The sequence below is a fragment of the Pseudorca crassidens genome, chromosome 6, assembly GCF_039906515.1.
Source record: "Pseudorca crassidens isolate mPseCra1 chromosome 6, mPseCra1.hap1, whole genome shotgun sequence".
In the NCBI taxonomy this organism is placed as follows: domain Eukaryota; kingdom Metazoa; phylum Chordata; class Mammalia; order Artiodactyla; family Delphinidae; genus Pseudorca; species Pseudorca crassidens.
Window position 1 is genome coordinate 33986931 of NC_090301.1, and position 19396 is coordinate 34006326.

General features: G+C 37.4%; 1 protein-coding gene across 2 annotated transcripts in view; it reads left to right on the forward strand.

Moving 5' to 3' along the window:
• Positions 1-19396, forward strand: part of C2CD6 (C2 calcium dependent domain containing 6) — a 134135-nt gene that overhangs the window by 41681 nt on the left and 73058 nt on the right. For both annotated transcript variants that reach the window (XM_067740983.1, XM_067740984.1), the window contains exons 6-9: positions 3884-3928; positions 4867-4935; positions 6615-6694; positions 13039-13185. In XM_067740983.1, coding sequence (XP_067597084.1) covers positions 3884-3928; positions 4867-4935; positions 6615-6694; positions 13039-13185 — 341 coding nt within the window. The remainder of the gene's footprint in view (positions 1-3883; positions 3929-4866; positions 4936-6614; positions 6695-13038; positions 13186-19396) is intronic.

The window sequence follows — 19396 nt, forward strand, 5'->3', positions numbered from 1 at the left end:
ACATCAGACAATAGAGGAAGATAAGAACTATGAGACAAATGTTTTGCATTTAGTTTGTATCCAGCCCTATTCAAACTAGGCCTAATGGGAGAATAAGTCCCATGGATGAGTTTGGCCCACCTTAAATAGCCAAGTGACCTTTTTTTAAACTTTTATTTTGAGATAATTATAGATTCACATGCAGCTGAAAGAAATAACACAGCATGATCCTATGTACTCATTTTCCCCCTGCTGGTAACATCTTTCAAAACTATGGTAAGTATCACAACCAAACTACAGAACGTTTCCATCTATGCAAGGATCCCTGATGTTGCCCTTTTATAGCTACACCCACTTCCTTCCTGCCCTTACCCTTCCTTAACAATTGGTTACCACCAGTCTGTTCTTCATTTCTGTAATTTTCTCAATGTAACCTTTTAGGATTGGCGTGTTTTCAGTTAGCATGATTCTCTGGAGAATCATACAGATTACTGCATGTATCCATAGTTCATTCCTTTCTGTTGTTGAGTAGTACTTCATGGTGTGAATGTACCACAATTTGTTTAAATATTCGCCCATTGGAGGACATCTGGGCTGTTTCCAGTTTCTGGTGGTTATGAATAAGTTACTATATTCACAGGTTTTTGCGTGAATATAGTGTTCGCTTCTCAGATAAATTTCTGGGTTATAAGGTAGTTTGTGTGTACCGTTTTTAAAGAAGCTGCCAAACTGGTTTCCGTAGTGGCTGTGCCATTGTACATTCCCACCAGAAATGTATGAATGATCCAGTTTCTCAGCATCCTCATCAGCATTTGGTAGTGTCACTATTCTTTATTTTAGCCATTCTGATGGCTGTGTAGTGTTATTGTGGTATTAATTTGCAGTTCCCTAACAGCTAGTAATGTTGAACATCTTTTTAGGAGGGCCTTTTTTTTCTCCTGGTTTTACTGAGATGTGATTTACATGCAGCACTGTACAAGTTTAAGGTGTTCAGCATAATGATTTGGCTTACATACCTGATGAAATGATTACCACAATAAGTTTAATGAATATCCATCATCTCCTATAGACAAAACACTAAAGAAATAGAGAAAAAAAATTTTTATGATGAGCAGAACTCTTAGGATTTACTCCCTTAATAACTTTCATGTATAACATGCCATGGTGTTCATTGTTTTTATCATGTTGTACACTACATCTCTAGTACTTATTTATCTTGTAACTAGAAGTTTGTACCCTTTGACTGCCTTCATAAATTAAAAGGCCTTTTACAATTTATGATGCTAGTCAGCAAATTTATGCTTATCTCTTTGGTCTCTAAAGCTTGAGCTGTATCATTTGCTATTTGGGTCACATGCAGGGATAGATTATAGACCACTTGATTATAGAACTACTAGCCATGGTAGAAATCCTCATGCAGATTGGTAAAATCTAGTGCTTGGTTGAGTTGGAAAGACCTGATGATGAGACCCAAACTACAGATCATGTTTGGAAGCATGGGAGGGCCATCTGATGGTACAACAATTATCTCACTTGTATACTTGGAAAGTACACGTGTATTGTTTATGATTACCAATTGGTATCAATTGCTTTCTGAATATAATTGGCCTGATTTTGGAGGCCAAAGATGCTGAATTGAATTAAATAAATCACATAATAGGTTTTGCATAACTTTATTAAAAAAAAAAGTTATTGGGGCTTCCCTGATAGCGCAGTGGTTTAAGAATCCACCTGCCAATGCAGGGGACACGGGTTAGAGCCCTGGTCCGGGAAGATCCCACATGCCACAGAGCAGCTAAACCCGTGCTCCACAACTACTGAGTCTGCGTGCCACAACTACTGAAGCCCATGCGCCTAGAGCCCGTGCTCCGCAACAAGAGAAGCCACCGCAATGAGAAGCCCACACACCGCAACTAAGAGTAGCCCCCACTCACTGCAACTAGGGAAAGCCCACGCGCAGCAACGAAGACCCAATGCAGCCAAAAAAAGAAAAAAGTAATTGGTCTGTACTGGTATCATTAACCCCTTGTTCCTTCATATCCCTGATACATTTTGGATTTCTTTGAGGCTCTGGGAGAAACCAGAAACATCAGCTAATTGTTAAGGTCTGGGGTCCAGTTAAGGCATATAAGTATATTGGAGTTTATAATATTTCTATATTGATTATAGAAGGGAATGTAATGTTAATTTTGGAATGAATTGCAGTACCATTTGTGTTCATTGGTTAGGCTATATGATCCATACCAGATGAGCCTAAGACTAGGTGATAAATTCAACAATTAGAAAGATTGATAGCTACTGTAATTATTTGAGAAAGGTGATAGAAAATTCAAAGGTGTGGAAGATTGTTAGAGTAATGCCCCCTAAAGAATCATGCCTCCAGGTATCTATATCTTTGACTAGTCTACAGTGCTCCCCACCCCGACTACTGCGTTTAGCCATGTAACTTGCTTTGGACGGAGCAGAATCAAATTCAGGACAGGGAACCAAGTAGCTCATTGTCACACATTGAAACTCATCAGTGGAGCTGGGTGAAGGCAAGCCTAAAACTCAGTGGATTTGGATGAGTTAGATCCACATTCAGGATGAACATTTAATTGGCTCTAATGAAGACTCCATTGGGTAGATCTCAGTGGGACCTTCAGAAATCATTCAAAGACATTTACAGTAGTTAAAAGTACGAATAAAAGTTTACTTATATATGAGGGAGATGAATAAGTAGGTTGAGTTTTCCATCAAAAGCAGAGACACCATTTTTAAGAGAGAAGAGAAGAAAAAGGCAGTCTTGGAAGAGTGAGATGTTTCTCCACTCCCCACTTTGGGAAAAGGGAAGCTTTAAAAAGCAAGAAGCTATAAAGAGCATGTTGACAGGATCATTAAGGAAATCAATTTCAATTACTTATGAATTTTCTGAGAAATCTTGTGACTTTATATGAAGAATATATATGATATGCTAATTTTGTGTGATGTCTGTCATTGTACCACCACCTGTTATTTTCCTCATTATAATGCCTCACCAGGAACTGAGAGGACAGGTGTTAAATAGCTTCTTGTGGATTGCTATGTTTTGGGAGTACAGAGGACATGTAGACCAGGTGCCAAAGTTTTCACTAAATGAGAATTAGTGACCAGAATGTCTGAAAGACATTCCAGAGAGCATGAGCCTTAAAAGAGGAAAACTTTTTATCTGTGTAATAAGATAATAAATAATAAGATCTGGAAGCAATAGAAGAGAGTATGGAGGATGCTACCCCCCCACCTAACCTTGAGATATGTGGGCCTTCACTTGAGGAGTCTATAATGGAAGCGGCATCCTTAGTGATGAGGCAGGTCTGAGCTAAAGAAAGCTGGAAATGTTTAGTGGAGCAGTTAAAGATGGAAGGTTGCTTGTCAACCATGGAATGGGGGTTCCATGAGCCACAGTGGAAAATGCTGGAAAGAAAGAGAACCATTGAATGTTGGATTAGATGGGAGGACTCATAGCACAGCAGAGATGATCAGAGATGGTGACCAAGGATACCAAATGTTTTCCTGGTTAAAAAGATCCCAACAGTCCCCAAGAGATGAGAGAAGCACTCAGTTCTGTCATGAGTCAGCCTATCATGTAGATTCATGTTTAACCCCTCAAAAGGAGTGCAGACCTGGCAGTTCCTCTAAGTATAAGCAGCAGGAACATTTTTCTTTAAAACATAAATGTAAATATTAACATTTATTTCTGGTACAACCTGGAATTTTTATTTTCTTCCAAACATTCATTATTTTGGTATTTTAGCTATTAAATTTATATGTGCATTAAACATCATTACCTGATTTTTAAAAATTTATGAAATGATTTAGATAATATACAAGGGACTATATCAGTGCTTCTATGTTTAAGAATTTTATTGTTTGTTACTTTTTCTAGAAAGGATGCTTTACTGAAGAACTCCGAATGTTGAATAAAAACACAGTAAGAACTTTACTGAAACTTCCAAAGCTTTGTGCACACACTTAACATTTCATGTAACTTTATTCTGATATTGTTTTTATTCTTTTGTTACCCTACCAGTCACTGTTTGAACTAATAGAAATATATTAAATAGAACGTATAATATTTGCTCACAATCTTCATCTCCACTGTTTTTTAAAATGCTGCTATCTTACTGCTAAATGGTGAACACAAAAATTAGAAATCATTGGGTAAGAGAGGAAAACGCCTCTGGCTACTTCTTTGCATGGCCTTAGGATCCTCACATACTGAATTGAGGAAATATTATTTTCCTCCTTAAGGAGTTTCTAAAGAGTTGTTTACAGTTCTTACTTGAATTCCTTTTTAAGTACTTAAAAATTATTATCTTGATTAATTGATCATCTACTTAGAGAGGCTTCTGCTGCCAGTAGCCAGGTCGGGGATAGGAAACATAAAAAACAGAATGATGGACATTTGAGGGCATAACCTCTGACACCCTCCTTCATTTCACATATGAGCCAGCTGTGGTTCAGAGAGATGAAATCACTTGTCTAAATCAAAATTTTATCTGAAAACGGAAGTGGAGATGGGAAAAGTGTGAATAAATACTTAAAAATATTATATACATGGATATGAATACATATATACATATGTACATATGTATCTCTGCATAATTCTATTAACAATTGTAAATTGATATTTTTCATATTTTAATCACGTAATATTCCTTAACTTTAACGTAAGGTTTTTAACATTTCAGGAATGCCATAGATTCTTCTATAGGAGTTACTTGTGTAAATTTTTTTTTCTAAATCAAGAGATTCATGCTTTGGTTTTTCTAACTTATAGATTTGTGAGGTAAAAATATCACTTGTTATCACCTCTCCATTAAAATATCTTTCTGATCAAACAATAAAATAAGTTTGGCACATGTTTAGTTTATCTGCAGGGCAGAAGTGGAATTTATGTTCTCCTATGGAAACTTTGGTTATGGATTTTCACATCAGGTTAGTTCCCCTCTTTTAAAAATAATTCTACTGCAGCTCTTCAGTTAAATCATCCTCCTGAGCCTCTATCCTTTCCAGTTTGATAAAATCTTTAAAATATTTTTAAAAGAACACCATTTTTCTCTAGCCTAAAGAAAAATGAAACTTTACCATTGTTTGCTTATACATTTTTAAATAATGAGATTTTATTCGAAATGCCTTTATTATAATACTTTTGTGTGTGTGTACACTTACGTAATTGAAAACAAAATTAAGTATTCAAGAAATGAATGTATTTTTATATCTAAAAATAATCATTAAAATAGTCATTGATGTTATTAAGATATTTTGTACTTTAATCACATATAATCCTTTCTCCCCATGATTATTTCAACATCAACCCTTCTTGATTCATCAAGAGAGTAACATGCCCAAAGAAGGTATCTTCCTAGGTTTAGCCTGCCCCTTTAAATTTACTACATATATCCATGTTGCAGAGAAAATTTTTGTACATTAACCTATATCCTTTTCTTTCATTATGTCCTCAGACCGGATTCCTAGAATGGAAATCATTGTCAGTAATGGCCTTTTCAAGGAATTGTTCTAGAAAAATTGTAGCAACATATATTCCTACCAAGTGTTTGAGAGAAATCTTGATATCCCTGGGTACTGTCACAGCTTTGGGGCATTTATAAATTCAGTCCCATTAGTACTGCAGTTATGTAGGAGAAATGACCTGTATACTTTACATATAATCTTTACTTTTCAGTTTTTGCTATTTTTCATATTCTTGGCTGTTTTTTAATTAGGAATTGAGAGTCGGTACATCAGTCTTATTAAATAAGTCTACTGCTGTGTGTTAACAGGGAAATCCCTGTAAAATGTATTTTTAAGTTTTGCCTGTGGTATATTATAATGTTTTTTAATATATTTTGAGTCACAGGTAAGTAATATATTGATGAAAGCCACTAGACACGAGCTTTTTTTCTTTTTCCCCTTTCTGCTTTGATTTTTCTTTCTTTTCATTTTGCCTATTTTCTTATCATAAATTAGGCCTTAGAGGGATCCCTAATCAGTCCTAAACTGTGTCACAAAAGGCTTAGTCCTTTTTGTGACAAAGTTTATGAGTACCAAGTTCAGAGATAGGTGTTATATCTGGATATAACATGTAACAATACCATTCTTAGGGAGATAGATCCTTTTGAAATAAGACTGGGCAAATACTGTATTGTTTTATGTAGGTGGACTCTACTAAAAACTAGGAACAAAGGCATTGTAAGGAAAAGAGTGGGAAATTTAATAAAAGTTCTATTTGATTTTATGTCCATGAACTTTTCAGTAACATAGTCCCCTACTTACCTATCATGATAATGTATAAAGAGGACTTGCACTGGAGGAGATAAAGTTGCATTCAAATGTTGGCTCTCATGCCTGTTGGGTAACCCTTGAACAATTACTGATCTTCAGTATTATCTGTAAAATAGGCATAGTTATCTACCTCATAGGATTATTGGGATGATTAAATAATATTAAAGATGCAAAATTATTGGAAGATACTTAGTGCTCAATGTTAATTCTTTCTTCCTCTCTTAATTCCTTTCCTCTTTATATATATCATTTAAGTCCTGGGGGATAGTAGTATTAGGATGAACTGGAATTGTAACTAAATAGTGTTAATATATACCTATTATTTTCCTCAGTTAAAACCTCTTCAGAAAATTATTAAGCCATCTATGTTTATGAATATTGCACCACCTCCAGAAAGAACAGACCCTGTGACGTAAGTGTTAAAGTCTTATTAACGCAGTTATATCATGTGGCATTTAAAATATGTAATCCATTTGATGGATAATTTTGGTTGTCTTAAGACATGGCCAGAATGAACTAGACTCCAAGATAAAGAAAGCAGTGAATTGTTTTGTTTAAGGGGGAAGCCTAAACAAAGCCAAACAGGGTGTAGCCCTGGAGAGAGGAGTTGAGGAGGTCTGGAGATAAGAAAAGAAGAGAAGGGTTGCCAACTTCATGGCTGAAGGAGGGAAGGGAGGGGAAGCCTAACAAGGAAAGTTGGCCAGTGAGATGTTCCTTTTGCAGAAAGAGGTGAGGAACTTTTAAGATCAAGATGCCTAATAGTTGCCAGTTTTCTGCTCTGCAGTATGGTAGCATTACCCCCCACTTCCACACACTCCAGTTGTTATTTCCAAATTTTCAGCAAAAAGCCTATGGTCAAAAAAATGCAATTAGCAGGCCAAAAGTAACTTAACGTATAGTATGTCAATTAGTCTTGCAATTTCAACAGTAAAATTAGATCAAAGAAAAATGAGCACCTGAAAGAGAGATATTTAATCTATGGTGCTATCCAAGAATAAGGAATGGAAAATACTTGAAATGAGATTGAGGAAATTAGGTATAGAATAGGAAATTATATTCTGAAGTGCTGATTTCCTATCAGCACTGGGTATTATCATTAAAAATAAATGTTGTCCATTTGGTATTGGTGATTTGTTGAAATAGCAAAGCTTAATGTTTTTCTTATGTTTATTGATTATTATTTCCTTATTTATCCATTGATTCAATAAACATTTATTGAACGTTTGCAAGGCACTAAAAATACAAAGATAAATGAGGCTTGGTCCCTGCCCTCAAGTAGCTCATGGTTTAATGCAAAGGTAACATGTAAAAAAAATAAGATAATACAAATGAGATGGAGCCCTTCTAGAGGGTAACATAGAGGTCTGGGGGACACAGCCAAGGGGCTTCCCATACTTCTTGGGGGAGTCAGGAGGATCGTATTATCAAGTAAGGATCCACAAAAGAAAGAGTGCTCGATGTAAGACTTGAAAAATGAGTAGTGGTGCATCAGGTTGATTTTGTAAGGACGAGGAGACACATTCCCCAAAGACAGCACATAAGTAAAAGGTGGGAGCCATAAGAGGCTATGTTACAATGGGGAACAGTGAGTAGTTTGTTGTGGGTTGCAAAGCGCATAGGAGCAAGGAAAGGAGCAATGGGAGATGAGCTGAAGCAGTAGTCACGGGCAAGATATGGTGGTCAAGAGGTGAGGCTCTAGAGTCCAGACTACATGGACTCTGCCAGGTACTAGCTGTGTGACCTTGAGCAAGTTACTTCGGCTCTTTGTGCTTCATCTATTGAATGGGATAAAAATAACAGCTACCCAATTGAGTTATTGTAATGATTAAATAAGTTACATATAAAGCACTTGGAACATGGTAGCAAATAGAATTCTCAGTTGTTAGCTACTTATTAAAGTAATAAATGTTTTATCATCACCATCATCATCACTGTAGGTTTATGCTTCTCAAATGTGAGTAAATTTTACTCTTTTGAGTCCTCAGGGGTGTGTCAGGGCAACACAAAGCACTGGAAGATATGGTGCATCTTTCTGGAGTATTACTTTGCTCAAAGATTTTGAGAGGGAAAATGTTATCTTAAAATTAACATTTATATATTATGCAGTAGAATTAAAAAGTCACAAATTTTCAAGATAACAAAATGATTCCAAGATGTGTGGTTTGTGTCTGATTGCATTAAGTTATACCTCCAGAGACCTTCACTGTCCTCTACCCACAGGAGTTTTTTATTGGAAAAATTTGGAAGTGCTTCAGATGTAGAACCATTGAAGAATTTTAAGTAGAGGAAGTACCATGATCAACTTGCATTTTATATGATCCTATCAATAGGATTGAATATGGACAGAAGTAGCTTAGTATTGGATTGGAGGAAGCTGTTGCATTAGTCTACATGAGAGATACTGACAATCTGGACTAGGGCAATAACTTGGTGGGTGTGACAGTTAATTCGGTGTGTCGAACTGACTGGGCCAGGGGGTGCTCAGATATGTGGTCAAATATTATTCTGGATGTTTTGAGTGAGATTAACATTTAAATCAGCAGACTGAGTAAAGCAGATTGCCCTCACTAATGTGGGTGGGCTTCATCGAATCAGTTGAGAGCCCCAATAGACAAAAAATCTGACCCTTCCCTGAGTAAGAGAGAATTCCTCCTGCCTTATTGCCTTTGACTGAAACATTGGCTTTTTCCTGCCTTCGGACTTGAATGGAAGCATCAGCTCTTCCTGGATCTTGAGTCTGCAGACTTTTGGACTAGAACTATGCACCATTGGCTCTCCTGGCTCTCTAGCTTGACCCACTCATCTTGCAGATCTTTGGACTTGTCAGCTTCCATAATCACTTAAATTAATTCCCTATAATGAACTTCTCTCTGTCTTTCTCTTTCTCCCCCTCTCTCTCCATCTTATTGGTTCTGTTTCTCTGAACAGCTCTCACTAATACAGATTTTGATACCGAGTGTGACTCTAGAGAAACAGAAGATTAAGGACAAGTTTTCTGAATTGGTTCTGGGGTTTGTGGAATTAGCTCTCTAATCCGATTATAGATTTAAAGACTCTAATGACTCTATTTCTAGTGGTAAAGAGACACTGATAGTCCATGGCGTGATCTGGCAATAGTGATGTGAAAAATATCACCCATTGGATACCCCTAATCAAAGCAAAGAAGCAAAGATATGGGTGACTATATATATGATACTTTCAAACATTTTTGTCAAACTAATGAATATAATGAATTGGCTGGGTATTCCTAATGTTGATGGACAAAGGTGAGAAAAGAATGAGCTCAAGGATTCAAATTCCCAGCTCAAGCATTGTGTAAATGACCTGAAATCTTCCATGTATGCCCTGCAGGAGACCCTTATCTCCTATAGCCATAATGCTAAGATTGCTGAAAATCGAAGCCAGAATTTCATCCTGCCGCTGCCTGAATTACAACGCAAATTGAGCTCCCAGCCTCACAGGGTGTCTACTGTTAAAGTGAGGATATTGGTTGGGAATAAGTGGGACCCTTAAAGTTGGGATGGGAAAATAGGAGAAGACTCTGATGCAGCTGGGGATGCTGAGTCCATAAATTCTGATATATCTGCTTTGCCAGCTGAAGTGACCTCTCAAACCCCAGTGGAAGAGACCTCTCCACCCCCAGCAAAAGTGGTAGTGGCCTTTCCACCCCATCTGAGGGGATTAACCCTGCATTACTTGAAGAAATAGTAATGGCCTCTTCTGAGGCAGTTGCCATGCAAGACGATGTTGATTCTCCTCAAAACTCACCCCCACGGCCCCCCTTTGCTTCTAGGCCTGTAACTAGACTCAAGTTCCAGCAAGCCCCTAAAGGTGAGGTTCAAAGTGTGACCCACGAGGAAGTACACCACACTCCAGAAAGAACTGCTTGAGTTTTCTAATTTATATATATAAAAATCCGGGGAGGCTTCCCTGGTGGTGCAGTGGTTGAGAGTCCGCCTGCCGATGCAGGGGACACGGGTTCGTGCCCCTGTCTGGGAAGATCCCACATGCCGCGGAGCGGCTGGGGCCGTGAGCCATGGCCGCTGAGCCTGCGCGTCCGGAGCCTGTGCTCTGCAACGGGAGAGGCCACAACAGTGAGAGGCCTGCGTACCGCAAAAAAAAAAAAAAAAAATCCAGGGGACGTATGAGGGTATGAGGATATTAAAGGTATGGGATAGTGGTGGCAGGACCATAAAGTTGGATCGTATCGAATTTATGGAAATGGGCTCACTAAGCAGAGATTCTACGTTTAATTTGCAGCTTGGGGAGTTACAAAGGACTCTAACACTTCGTTGGTTACTGAAACATGGACCAAAAGATAGCCCACTGTGAGTGGATTGAAAATGCCAGATCTACTTTAGTTTAATGTAGAGGAAGGAATTCAAAGGTTTAGGGAGATTGTACTGTTAGAGTGGATTTGTCATTTAAGACCTACTTATTCACCCTGGGAGGCTCCGGAAGACACACCTTTCACCATGACTGTGACAAATAAGTTTGTGAGGGAATCCCCACCCTTGAAGAGCCCTGTGATTGCTCTTCTCTGTAGGCCAGTGGGAACTGCAGTCACTGAACTGGAAAACCTAAGTGAACTGGGAGGAATTGGATCCTGAAGTGGCAAGGTGGGTGTGGTTACTGTGATGGACAGCAGGGTCAAAGCAGCAACCACAATCGTCTGATTCATGTAGACCTATGGCATGGCTGGTTGATCATGATATTCCTAGAAATAGAATATACAGGAAGCCTGCTAAATTCTTACTTGATCTGTATCAGCAGAAAAGTTCTAGGTCAAATGAACAAAAGTCTAACCTAAATCATAAAAGCAGAGGTCCTCAGTCAGTTCCCAGTTTGAACCAGTTTACAGACCCAGAACCCTTTGAATGAAGGGGAAGCCTGATCCCCTTGAGAGACCTCAGTACAGTGCCAAAAATTATGTTAATCTTTCTCCCAGCATTCCCCCAAAGGAACTACAGCCTTTTACCAGGGTAACTGTGCATCAGAGAAAAGGAAATAGAGTTTTCAGAGACTACTGGACCCTGGCTCTGAATGGACACTAATTCCAGAAGACCCAAAATGTCACTGTTGTCTACCAGTTAGAATAGGGGCTTATGGAGGTCATGTGGTCAATGGAGTTTTAACTCTGATTCATCTCATGGGGGCCCCAGTGGGTCCCCAAACCCATCCTATAGTTATTTCCCCAGTTCCAGAATGCATAATTAGAATATATGTATTCAACAGTTGGTGAATACCTTCCCTGTCCTGTGGAATGAGGGATATTACGGTGGAAAAGACTAAATGGAAGCCACTAGAGCTACCACTAAGAGTAAACCAAAAGCAATACCTGGAAGGATTTCAGAGATTAGTGCCACCATAGGGATTTGAAAGGTGCAGGGATGGTGGTTTCCATCACAACCCCATTCAACTCACTTATCTGGCCTGTGCAGAAAAGAGATGTATCTTGGAGAATGACAGTAGATTATTGTAAGCTTAACCAGGTGGTGACTCCAAATGCAGCTGCTGTACCAGTTTGCAGTTTCATTGCTTGAGCAAATTAACACACCCCCTGGTACCTGATATGCATCTCTTGATCTGGCAAATGCTTTTTTCTCCATACTTGTTAGTAAAGACCATCCAAAACAGTTTTATTTCCACAGGCAAGGCCAGCAGTATACCTTCACTGTCCTACCTCAGAGATACATCACTCTCCAGCCCTATGTCATAATATAGTAGACAGGAATCTTGATTACTTTCTCTTATATAAGATATCACACTCACCCTTACAGTAATGACATTATGCTGATTGGACCTAGTGAGCAAGAAGTGGCACTATTCTAGACTGATTGATAAGATATTTGCATGTCTGAAGGTGGGAAATAAGTCTGATAAAATTCGAGGGCTTTCTACCTCAGTGAAATTTTAGGGATCCAGGTATGGGGCTTGTCAAGATATTCCGGCTGAGGTGAAGGGTAAGTTGTTGTATCTGGGCTCTCCTACAACCAAAAAAAGAGGCATAACACCTAATGGGCCTCTTGGGTTTCGGAGGCAACATATTCCTTTGGATGTGCTACTCTGGCCCATTTACTCAGTGACCTGGAAAAAATATTTATATATATGCTTTTCTTCCCTCTCATCTCCTTATCACATAACATAATATATATTTCCTTTATATCATAATATTTAAGTATTGTTAACCTTACATCATAGTTATTTAAGTTTCAGGATATTAAGGAGAAGAGTAAACATCACTCAACGACTTTACATCCTTTTCTGGGGAAGGGGCTAGTGAGTTTTGGCTGTATGTATACAGGAGAGTTGTATCATGTAAGGTTAATTATGACCTTGTTATTGTTTTCATTTGGAGATTAAGCATGTTGTAAGATGTTTATGGGTACCAAGTTGACAAGGGGTGGACTTGTGATGGTTAGTTTTTTGTGTCAACTTGACTGAGCCATGAGATAGAGATTTGGATCTAGAGATAGGGAGAGAGGTCTGGGCTCAAACACTTTCTAATTCTCCTTAGAACTTCAGGTCCTTCTCTTCTTTCCCATCTCTGCTACCCATGATCTTAGTAGTAAGAGTACCCAAGAGGTCACTCTCTCAGTATTTCTGCCTTCTGTCTTCTTTCCTAGCTCTATCCTCTAGTGGTCCAATATGGATAGGTGAGCTTACAGTGTAAAAGAGAATGATTCAAAAGTGATAGCTAACACTGATTTTAGAAGTGGACTTTTGTATAATTTTAACTTTATTACCATTTTCCAGAAATGTTATTATACCACAACCAATAGAATATCCAGCATTCTTATCCCCAGACCTGAATGTTTCGGTTGGGGTGCCAACTACAGCATCCCAATCCAACCAGCCATCTGTAGTACGACTTGAAAAACTTCAGCAGCAACCCCGGGCAAGGTAAAAAACAAAAACAAAACAAAACAAAAAGATTTTCATCTTATTTATGTGTTATTTATATATTAATTTTTCCTTTGAGACATAGGCTTGCTATTGGTCCAGAAACCTTCATCATGATGATATTATGGGTTCAGTGTTTGTTTTAAAAAGTCAATGATCTGGCAAGAAAAGGGGTGAGAACATATTAATATGGGAGAAAGTATAATACTTTCTCTGCCTCTTCACTCAACAATATAGTCTATAGGTCTCTTATACTCTTTTCTGTATTTCCCATCTTTTATCTCTATGCTTTAGATATTTTCTTCTGACCTGTCTTATAATCATTGGTTCTTTCTTCTTTGTCTCTTATCTACTGTTAAGCCAATTGAGTTCTTAATCTCAGTTATTTCCTTTTGTTATGGAATTTTCATTTACTTCATAGTTCCACTTCTCTACCAAAATCCTCAGTCTTATCTTTTAATTCTTTGAACATATTAATCATTGTATTTCAAAGTTCATCTCTGATAACTTGGTTATTTGGATTTCCTATAAGTCTATACCTATTGTTGGTTTTTTTCTCAGAGTTTTTAGTCAAATCTTATGTTCTCATATGCCTAGTTGTTTTCATCAAGTGCCAAATATTGTATTTGAAAATCTGTAGAACTGATTTGAGGCTCTTGATTATATATTTTTACAGCTAATACATACATTTGCATCTGGCAGCCAGCTAGCCTAGGAACACTAGCAATGCCAGATCACCTTAATTCAATTGAGGTGAGACTGAAATGATTTGGGCTCTAGTTCCTGTGGGCATTAGTCTTTTTTTGGTTTACTCTTATTCTTAACATCAAGGCCGGGACTAGTGAGAGGCAACCAGGGTACAATAGTTAAGGAGGCACTTATTCTTGGGGTATAGCCCTCTAGGGCCCCAACTGAAAGCCTAGGTGCTTACCATGGCTTCTCATCCTTAACAGGGGCTGAACTCTGGTTTTTGTTCCCTCATTCTTACATATTTCTCTCAAAGCTCTTAACTCTTGTCCACCTCAAATGCCTTGAAGGAAAATGGCTCCAAATTATGGGCTCAGAGTCTCCAGACTTCCTTTCTGTCTGGCATCTTGGATTTGCAAATTCTTGCTGCCTTTATAACTGACTGATGCTTCCAAAGAAAAAATTTTAAAATACTTTGTCAGCTTTTTCAGTTGTGCAGTGAGATGGTCTGAAATAATCGATTCCATCATTGCCAGAAACAGAACTCCTAAAATTTTAAAAATGGTGTTTAAGTATATGCATATTTTACTCAAACTTATAAATTAATTCATAAACATTGAGTTGAGTGATCAAGGAACCCCCTTTTCTCCTAGTCCTATGTTTTATTCTTTCAATAACATTTATTTATTTATTTATTTTTATTGGAGTATAGTTGATTTATGTTGTGTTAGTTTCAGGTGTACAGCGAAGTGAGTCAGTTATATAAATACATATATCCACTCTTTTTTAGGTTCTTTTCCCGTATAGGTCATTACAGAGTATTGAGTAGAGTTCCTTGTGCTATATACAATAGGTCCTTGCTAGTTATCTGTTTTATACATAGTAGTATATATATGTCAATCACAATCTCCCAATTTCTCTCTCTCCCCCCTCCCCTCTGGTAACCATAAGTTTGTTTTCTACATTTGTGACTCTATTCCTGTTTTGTAAATAAGTTCATTTGTACCATTTTTTAGATTCCACATAATATTTATTTATTTTTATTTCAGTTTTATTGAGATATAATTGACACACAGCACTGTATAAGTTTAAGCAGTACTTAATGATTTGACTTACATACATCATGAAGTGATTATCATGATAAGATTACCAAATATCCATGATCTCATATAGATTCAAAATAAAAGAAAAAGAAAAAAGATTTTTCCTTGTGATGAGATCTCTTAGGATTTACTCTCATAACAGCTTTCATATATAACCTATAGCAGTGCTAATTATGTTAATCATGTTGTACACTGAATGCCTAGTACTTATTTATCTTACAACTGGAAGTATGTACCTTTTGACCACCTTCATCCAATTCCCCTTTCCTCACCCCCTGCCTCAGGTAACCCCAAATCTGATCTCTTTTTTCTATGAGCTTGTTCTTTCATTTTTTGAAGTATTATTGACCTACAACACTATATTGTTCCTGGTGCACAACACAGTGACTTAACATTTCTATAAATTACAAAATGATCACCATGATAAGTCTAGTTACCATCTGTCAGCAAAGGTATTACATTATTTTTGACTATATTCCCCATGCTTTACATTTCATCCCCGTGATCCGTTTATTTTGTGACTGGAGGTTTGTACCTCTTAATTTCCCTTACCTATTTCACTCCTCTTCCACTCCCCTCCACTCTGTTTGTTCTGTTTGTCTATGATTCTGTCTCTGATTTGTTTCTTCATCTGTTTTGAATTTTAAATTCCACATATAAGTGAAATCATACAGTACTTGTCTTTCTATGCCTGACTTGTTTCAGTTAGCGCTGTACCTTTTTTGTTGCAAATGGCAAGATTTCATTCTTTTTATGGCTTATGATACACCATTGCATATGTGTGTGTGTGTGTGTGTGTGTGTGTGTGTATATATATATATATATACACACCACATCTTCTTTATCCATTCATCTATCAGTGGGCACTTAGGTTGCTTTTGTATCTTGGCTATTGTGAATAATGCTGCAGTGAACATAGGGATGCATATATCTATTTAAATTAGTGTTTGTGTTTTCTTTGGAAAAATACCCAGAAGTGGAATTGCTGGATTGTATGGTAGTTCCATTTATAATCTCTTGAAGAACCTCCATACTGTTTTCCATAGTGGCTGCCCCAATTTACATTCCTATCAACAGTGCAGGAGGGTTCCCTTTTCTCCACACCCTCACCAACACTTGTTATTTGTTGTCTTTTGATAATACCTATTCTGACATTCTGTGAGGTGATATCTGATTGTGGTTTTGATTTGCATTTCCCTGATGATTACTGATGTTGAGCCTCTTTTTATGTCTGTTGACCATCAGTATGTTTTCTTTGGAAATGTGTATGTTCAGGTCCTTTGCCAATTTTTTTCTCAGATTGTTTGCTTTTTTGATGTTGAATTGTATGAGTTCTTTGTATATTTTGGATAATAACCCCTTATCATATTGTTTGAAAATACTTTCTCCCATTCAGTAAGTTGGCTTTACATTTTGTTGATGGTTTCCTTTGCTGTGCAAAAGTTGGAAGTTTAATTAGGTCTTATTTGTTTATTTTTGCTTTTGTTTCCCTTGTTGGAGGAGACATATCCAAGAAAATATCACTAAGACCAATGTCAGAGAGTGTACTGCCTGTGTTTACTTCCAGAGTTTTATGGTTTCAGGTCTGACATTTATGTCTTTAATCCATTTGTTTATTTTTTGTATGTGGTATGAGAAAGTAGTCCCATTTGATTGTTTTGTATGTAGCTGTCCAGTATTCCCAGCATGATTTACTAAAGAGACTGTCTTTCCCCCATTGTATGTTCTTGCCTCCTTTGTCATAAATTAATTGATCATGTAAGTATGGGTTCTCTTCTGAGCTCTTAAGTCTGTTCTATTGATTTATGTGTCTGTTTTTGTGCCAGTACCATACTATTTTAATTACTGTAACTTTGTATTGTAGTTTGAAATCAGGGAGTGTCGTATCTCCAGCTTTGTTCTTCTTTCTCAAGATTGTTTGGGTAATAAGGGACTTTTGTGTTTCCATACAAATTTTAGAATTATTTGTTCTAGTTCTGTGAAAAATGTCATTGTTATTTTGATAGGGATTGCATTGAATCTGTAGATTGCCTTGGGTAATATGGTCATTTTAAAAAATACTAATTCTTCCAACCCATGAGCAAAGTATATTTTTCTATTTGTTCATATCATCTTCAATTTCTTTCATCAGTATCTTATAGTTTTCCAAATACAGGTCATTGACCTCCTTAGTTAAATTTATTCCTAGGTATTTTATTCTTTTTGATGTGATTGGAAATGGGATTGTTTCCTTAATTTCTCTTTCTGAAACACAGCTGATTCCTTTTTTTTTGATGTTTGACAATGAATTCTTTAATTGAAGTATAGTTGATTTACAATATTATGTTAGTTTCAGGTCTACAGCATAGTGATTCAGTATTTTTATAAATTATACTTCATTAGAAGTTATTACAGGGACTTCCCTGGTGGTCCAGTGGTTAAGACTCCATGCTTCCATTGCAGGGGATGCAGGTTCAATCCCTGGTTGGGGAACTAAGATCCTGCATGCTGTGTGGCATGGCCAAAAAAATTTTTTTTAATTAAATTTTAAAAAGTTATTACAAAATAATGGCTATAATTCCCAGTAATGTACAATGTATCCTTATTGCTTATCCATTTTATACATAGTAGTTTGTATCCTTTAATTACATACCCCTATTTTGCCCCTCTCTTCTTCCCTCTCCCCACTGGTAGCCACTAGTTTGTTTTCTGTATCTGTGAGTCTGTTTCTGTTTTGCTAGATACATTCATTTTATTTTTTAGATTCTACAAATAAGTGATATCATACAGTATTTGTCTTTCTCTTTCTGATTTATTTCTCTAAGCATAATATTCTCTAGGTCCACCTATGTTGCTGCAAATGGCAGAATTTCATTCTTTTTTATGGCTGAGTAATATTCCATTGTGTGTATGAATAAATCTTTTTTTGTCCATTCTTCTGTTGATGGACACTTGAGTTGCTTCTATATCTTGGCTGTTGTAAATAGTGCTGCTGTGAACATTGAAGTGCATGTATCTATTCAAATTAGGCTTTTCATTTTTTCTGATTTATACTCAGGAGTGGAATTGCTGGATCATATGGTAGTTCTATTTTTAGTTTTTTTGGGACCCCCCATATTGTTTTCCATAGTGGCTTCACCAATTTATATTCCCACCAACAGTGTGAAAGGGTTCCCTTTTCTCCACATCCTCACCAACGTCTGTTATTTGTAAACTATTTGATGATAGCCATTCTAACAGGTGTGAAGAGATATCTCGTTGTTTTGATTTGTATTTCTCTGATAGTGATATTAAGCATTTTGTGTGTGTGTGTTAGCCATCTGTATATCTTCTTTGGAAAAATGTCTACTCAGGTCTTCTGCCCATTTTTTGACTGGGTTGTTTGTTTTTTGATATTGAGTTATATGAGCTGTTTATATATTTTGGGTATTAACCCCTTCTGGCTAGTCATATCATTTGTTCAGTTATTGTATTCTTCAGCTCTGTGATTTCTCTTTGGTACTTTCTTATATTTTCTATCTCTTTGTTGAAATTCTCACTTTGTTCATACATTTTTCTTCTGACCTTGATGGGCATCTTTATGACCATTATTCTGAATTCATTATCAGGTAAGTCACTTATCTCTGCTTCATTAATGTCTGTTTCTAGAGTTTTATCTTGTTCTTTTGTTTGGAACTTATGTTTCTGGAGTTTTATTTTAGTCCTTTGCTTAAGACTTATTCCTCTCTTACTTCATTTTCCTTGACTCTCTGTGTTGGTTTCTGAACATTAGATAAAACAACCACCTCTCTAAGTTTTGATGTTGTGGCCTCATTGTAGGAAAGGAACCTTACCATCAGCCCAGCCCAAGTTCTTGGTTGTCCCTCTAACCTTTGTGATGGTCCAAGTCACCTTGTTTGTTCTTAGTCACCCTCCCAATAGTTGAGGGCGTGTCAAGACTTGTCAGTATCCCAAAGGGGAGATCTCAGTCAGCACCTAGATTCAGGCTGATTGGAAGCTGAACCCCCAGGCAGATGCTGGGAAAGTATGTAGTTAGAGCCCTTTCAGGGACAAACTGGAAGACTTTTTTTTCCTCTTCCCTCTGTGCTGGGCCTGTTTGTACAGTCACAGGGTTGGTGGTGCACCTGCACCCATTAAAACTGCTTCTTTGTGTACTATAGTCCTGTAGACTGGTAACTGCAAACCCTGTTGACTGTGACATCAGGCAATCTGGGGGCCTGTGCCTTGGGTGGCAGCCACAGAATCCGGGGTGCCAGTTGTATCTACAAACATTTCCTTGGAGATACTGGTGATCTGGATCAGGCTAGAGGGAGAAGAGAGATGCAGTGTCTGCTGGCTTCCCTGGTTTCCAGGGAGGATTGCAGTCAGCCCCTAGAAGCATGCTAAATTAGAAGCCTGACCCTCAAACATTAACTTTTACAGAATGTGAGTGGGCTTCTCTT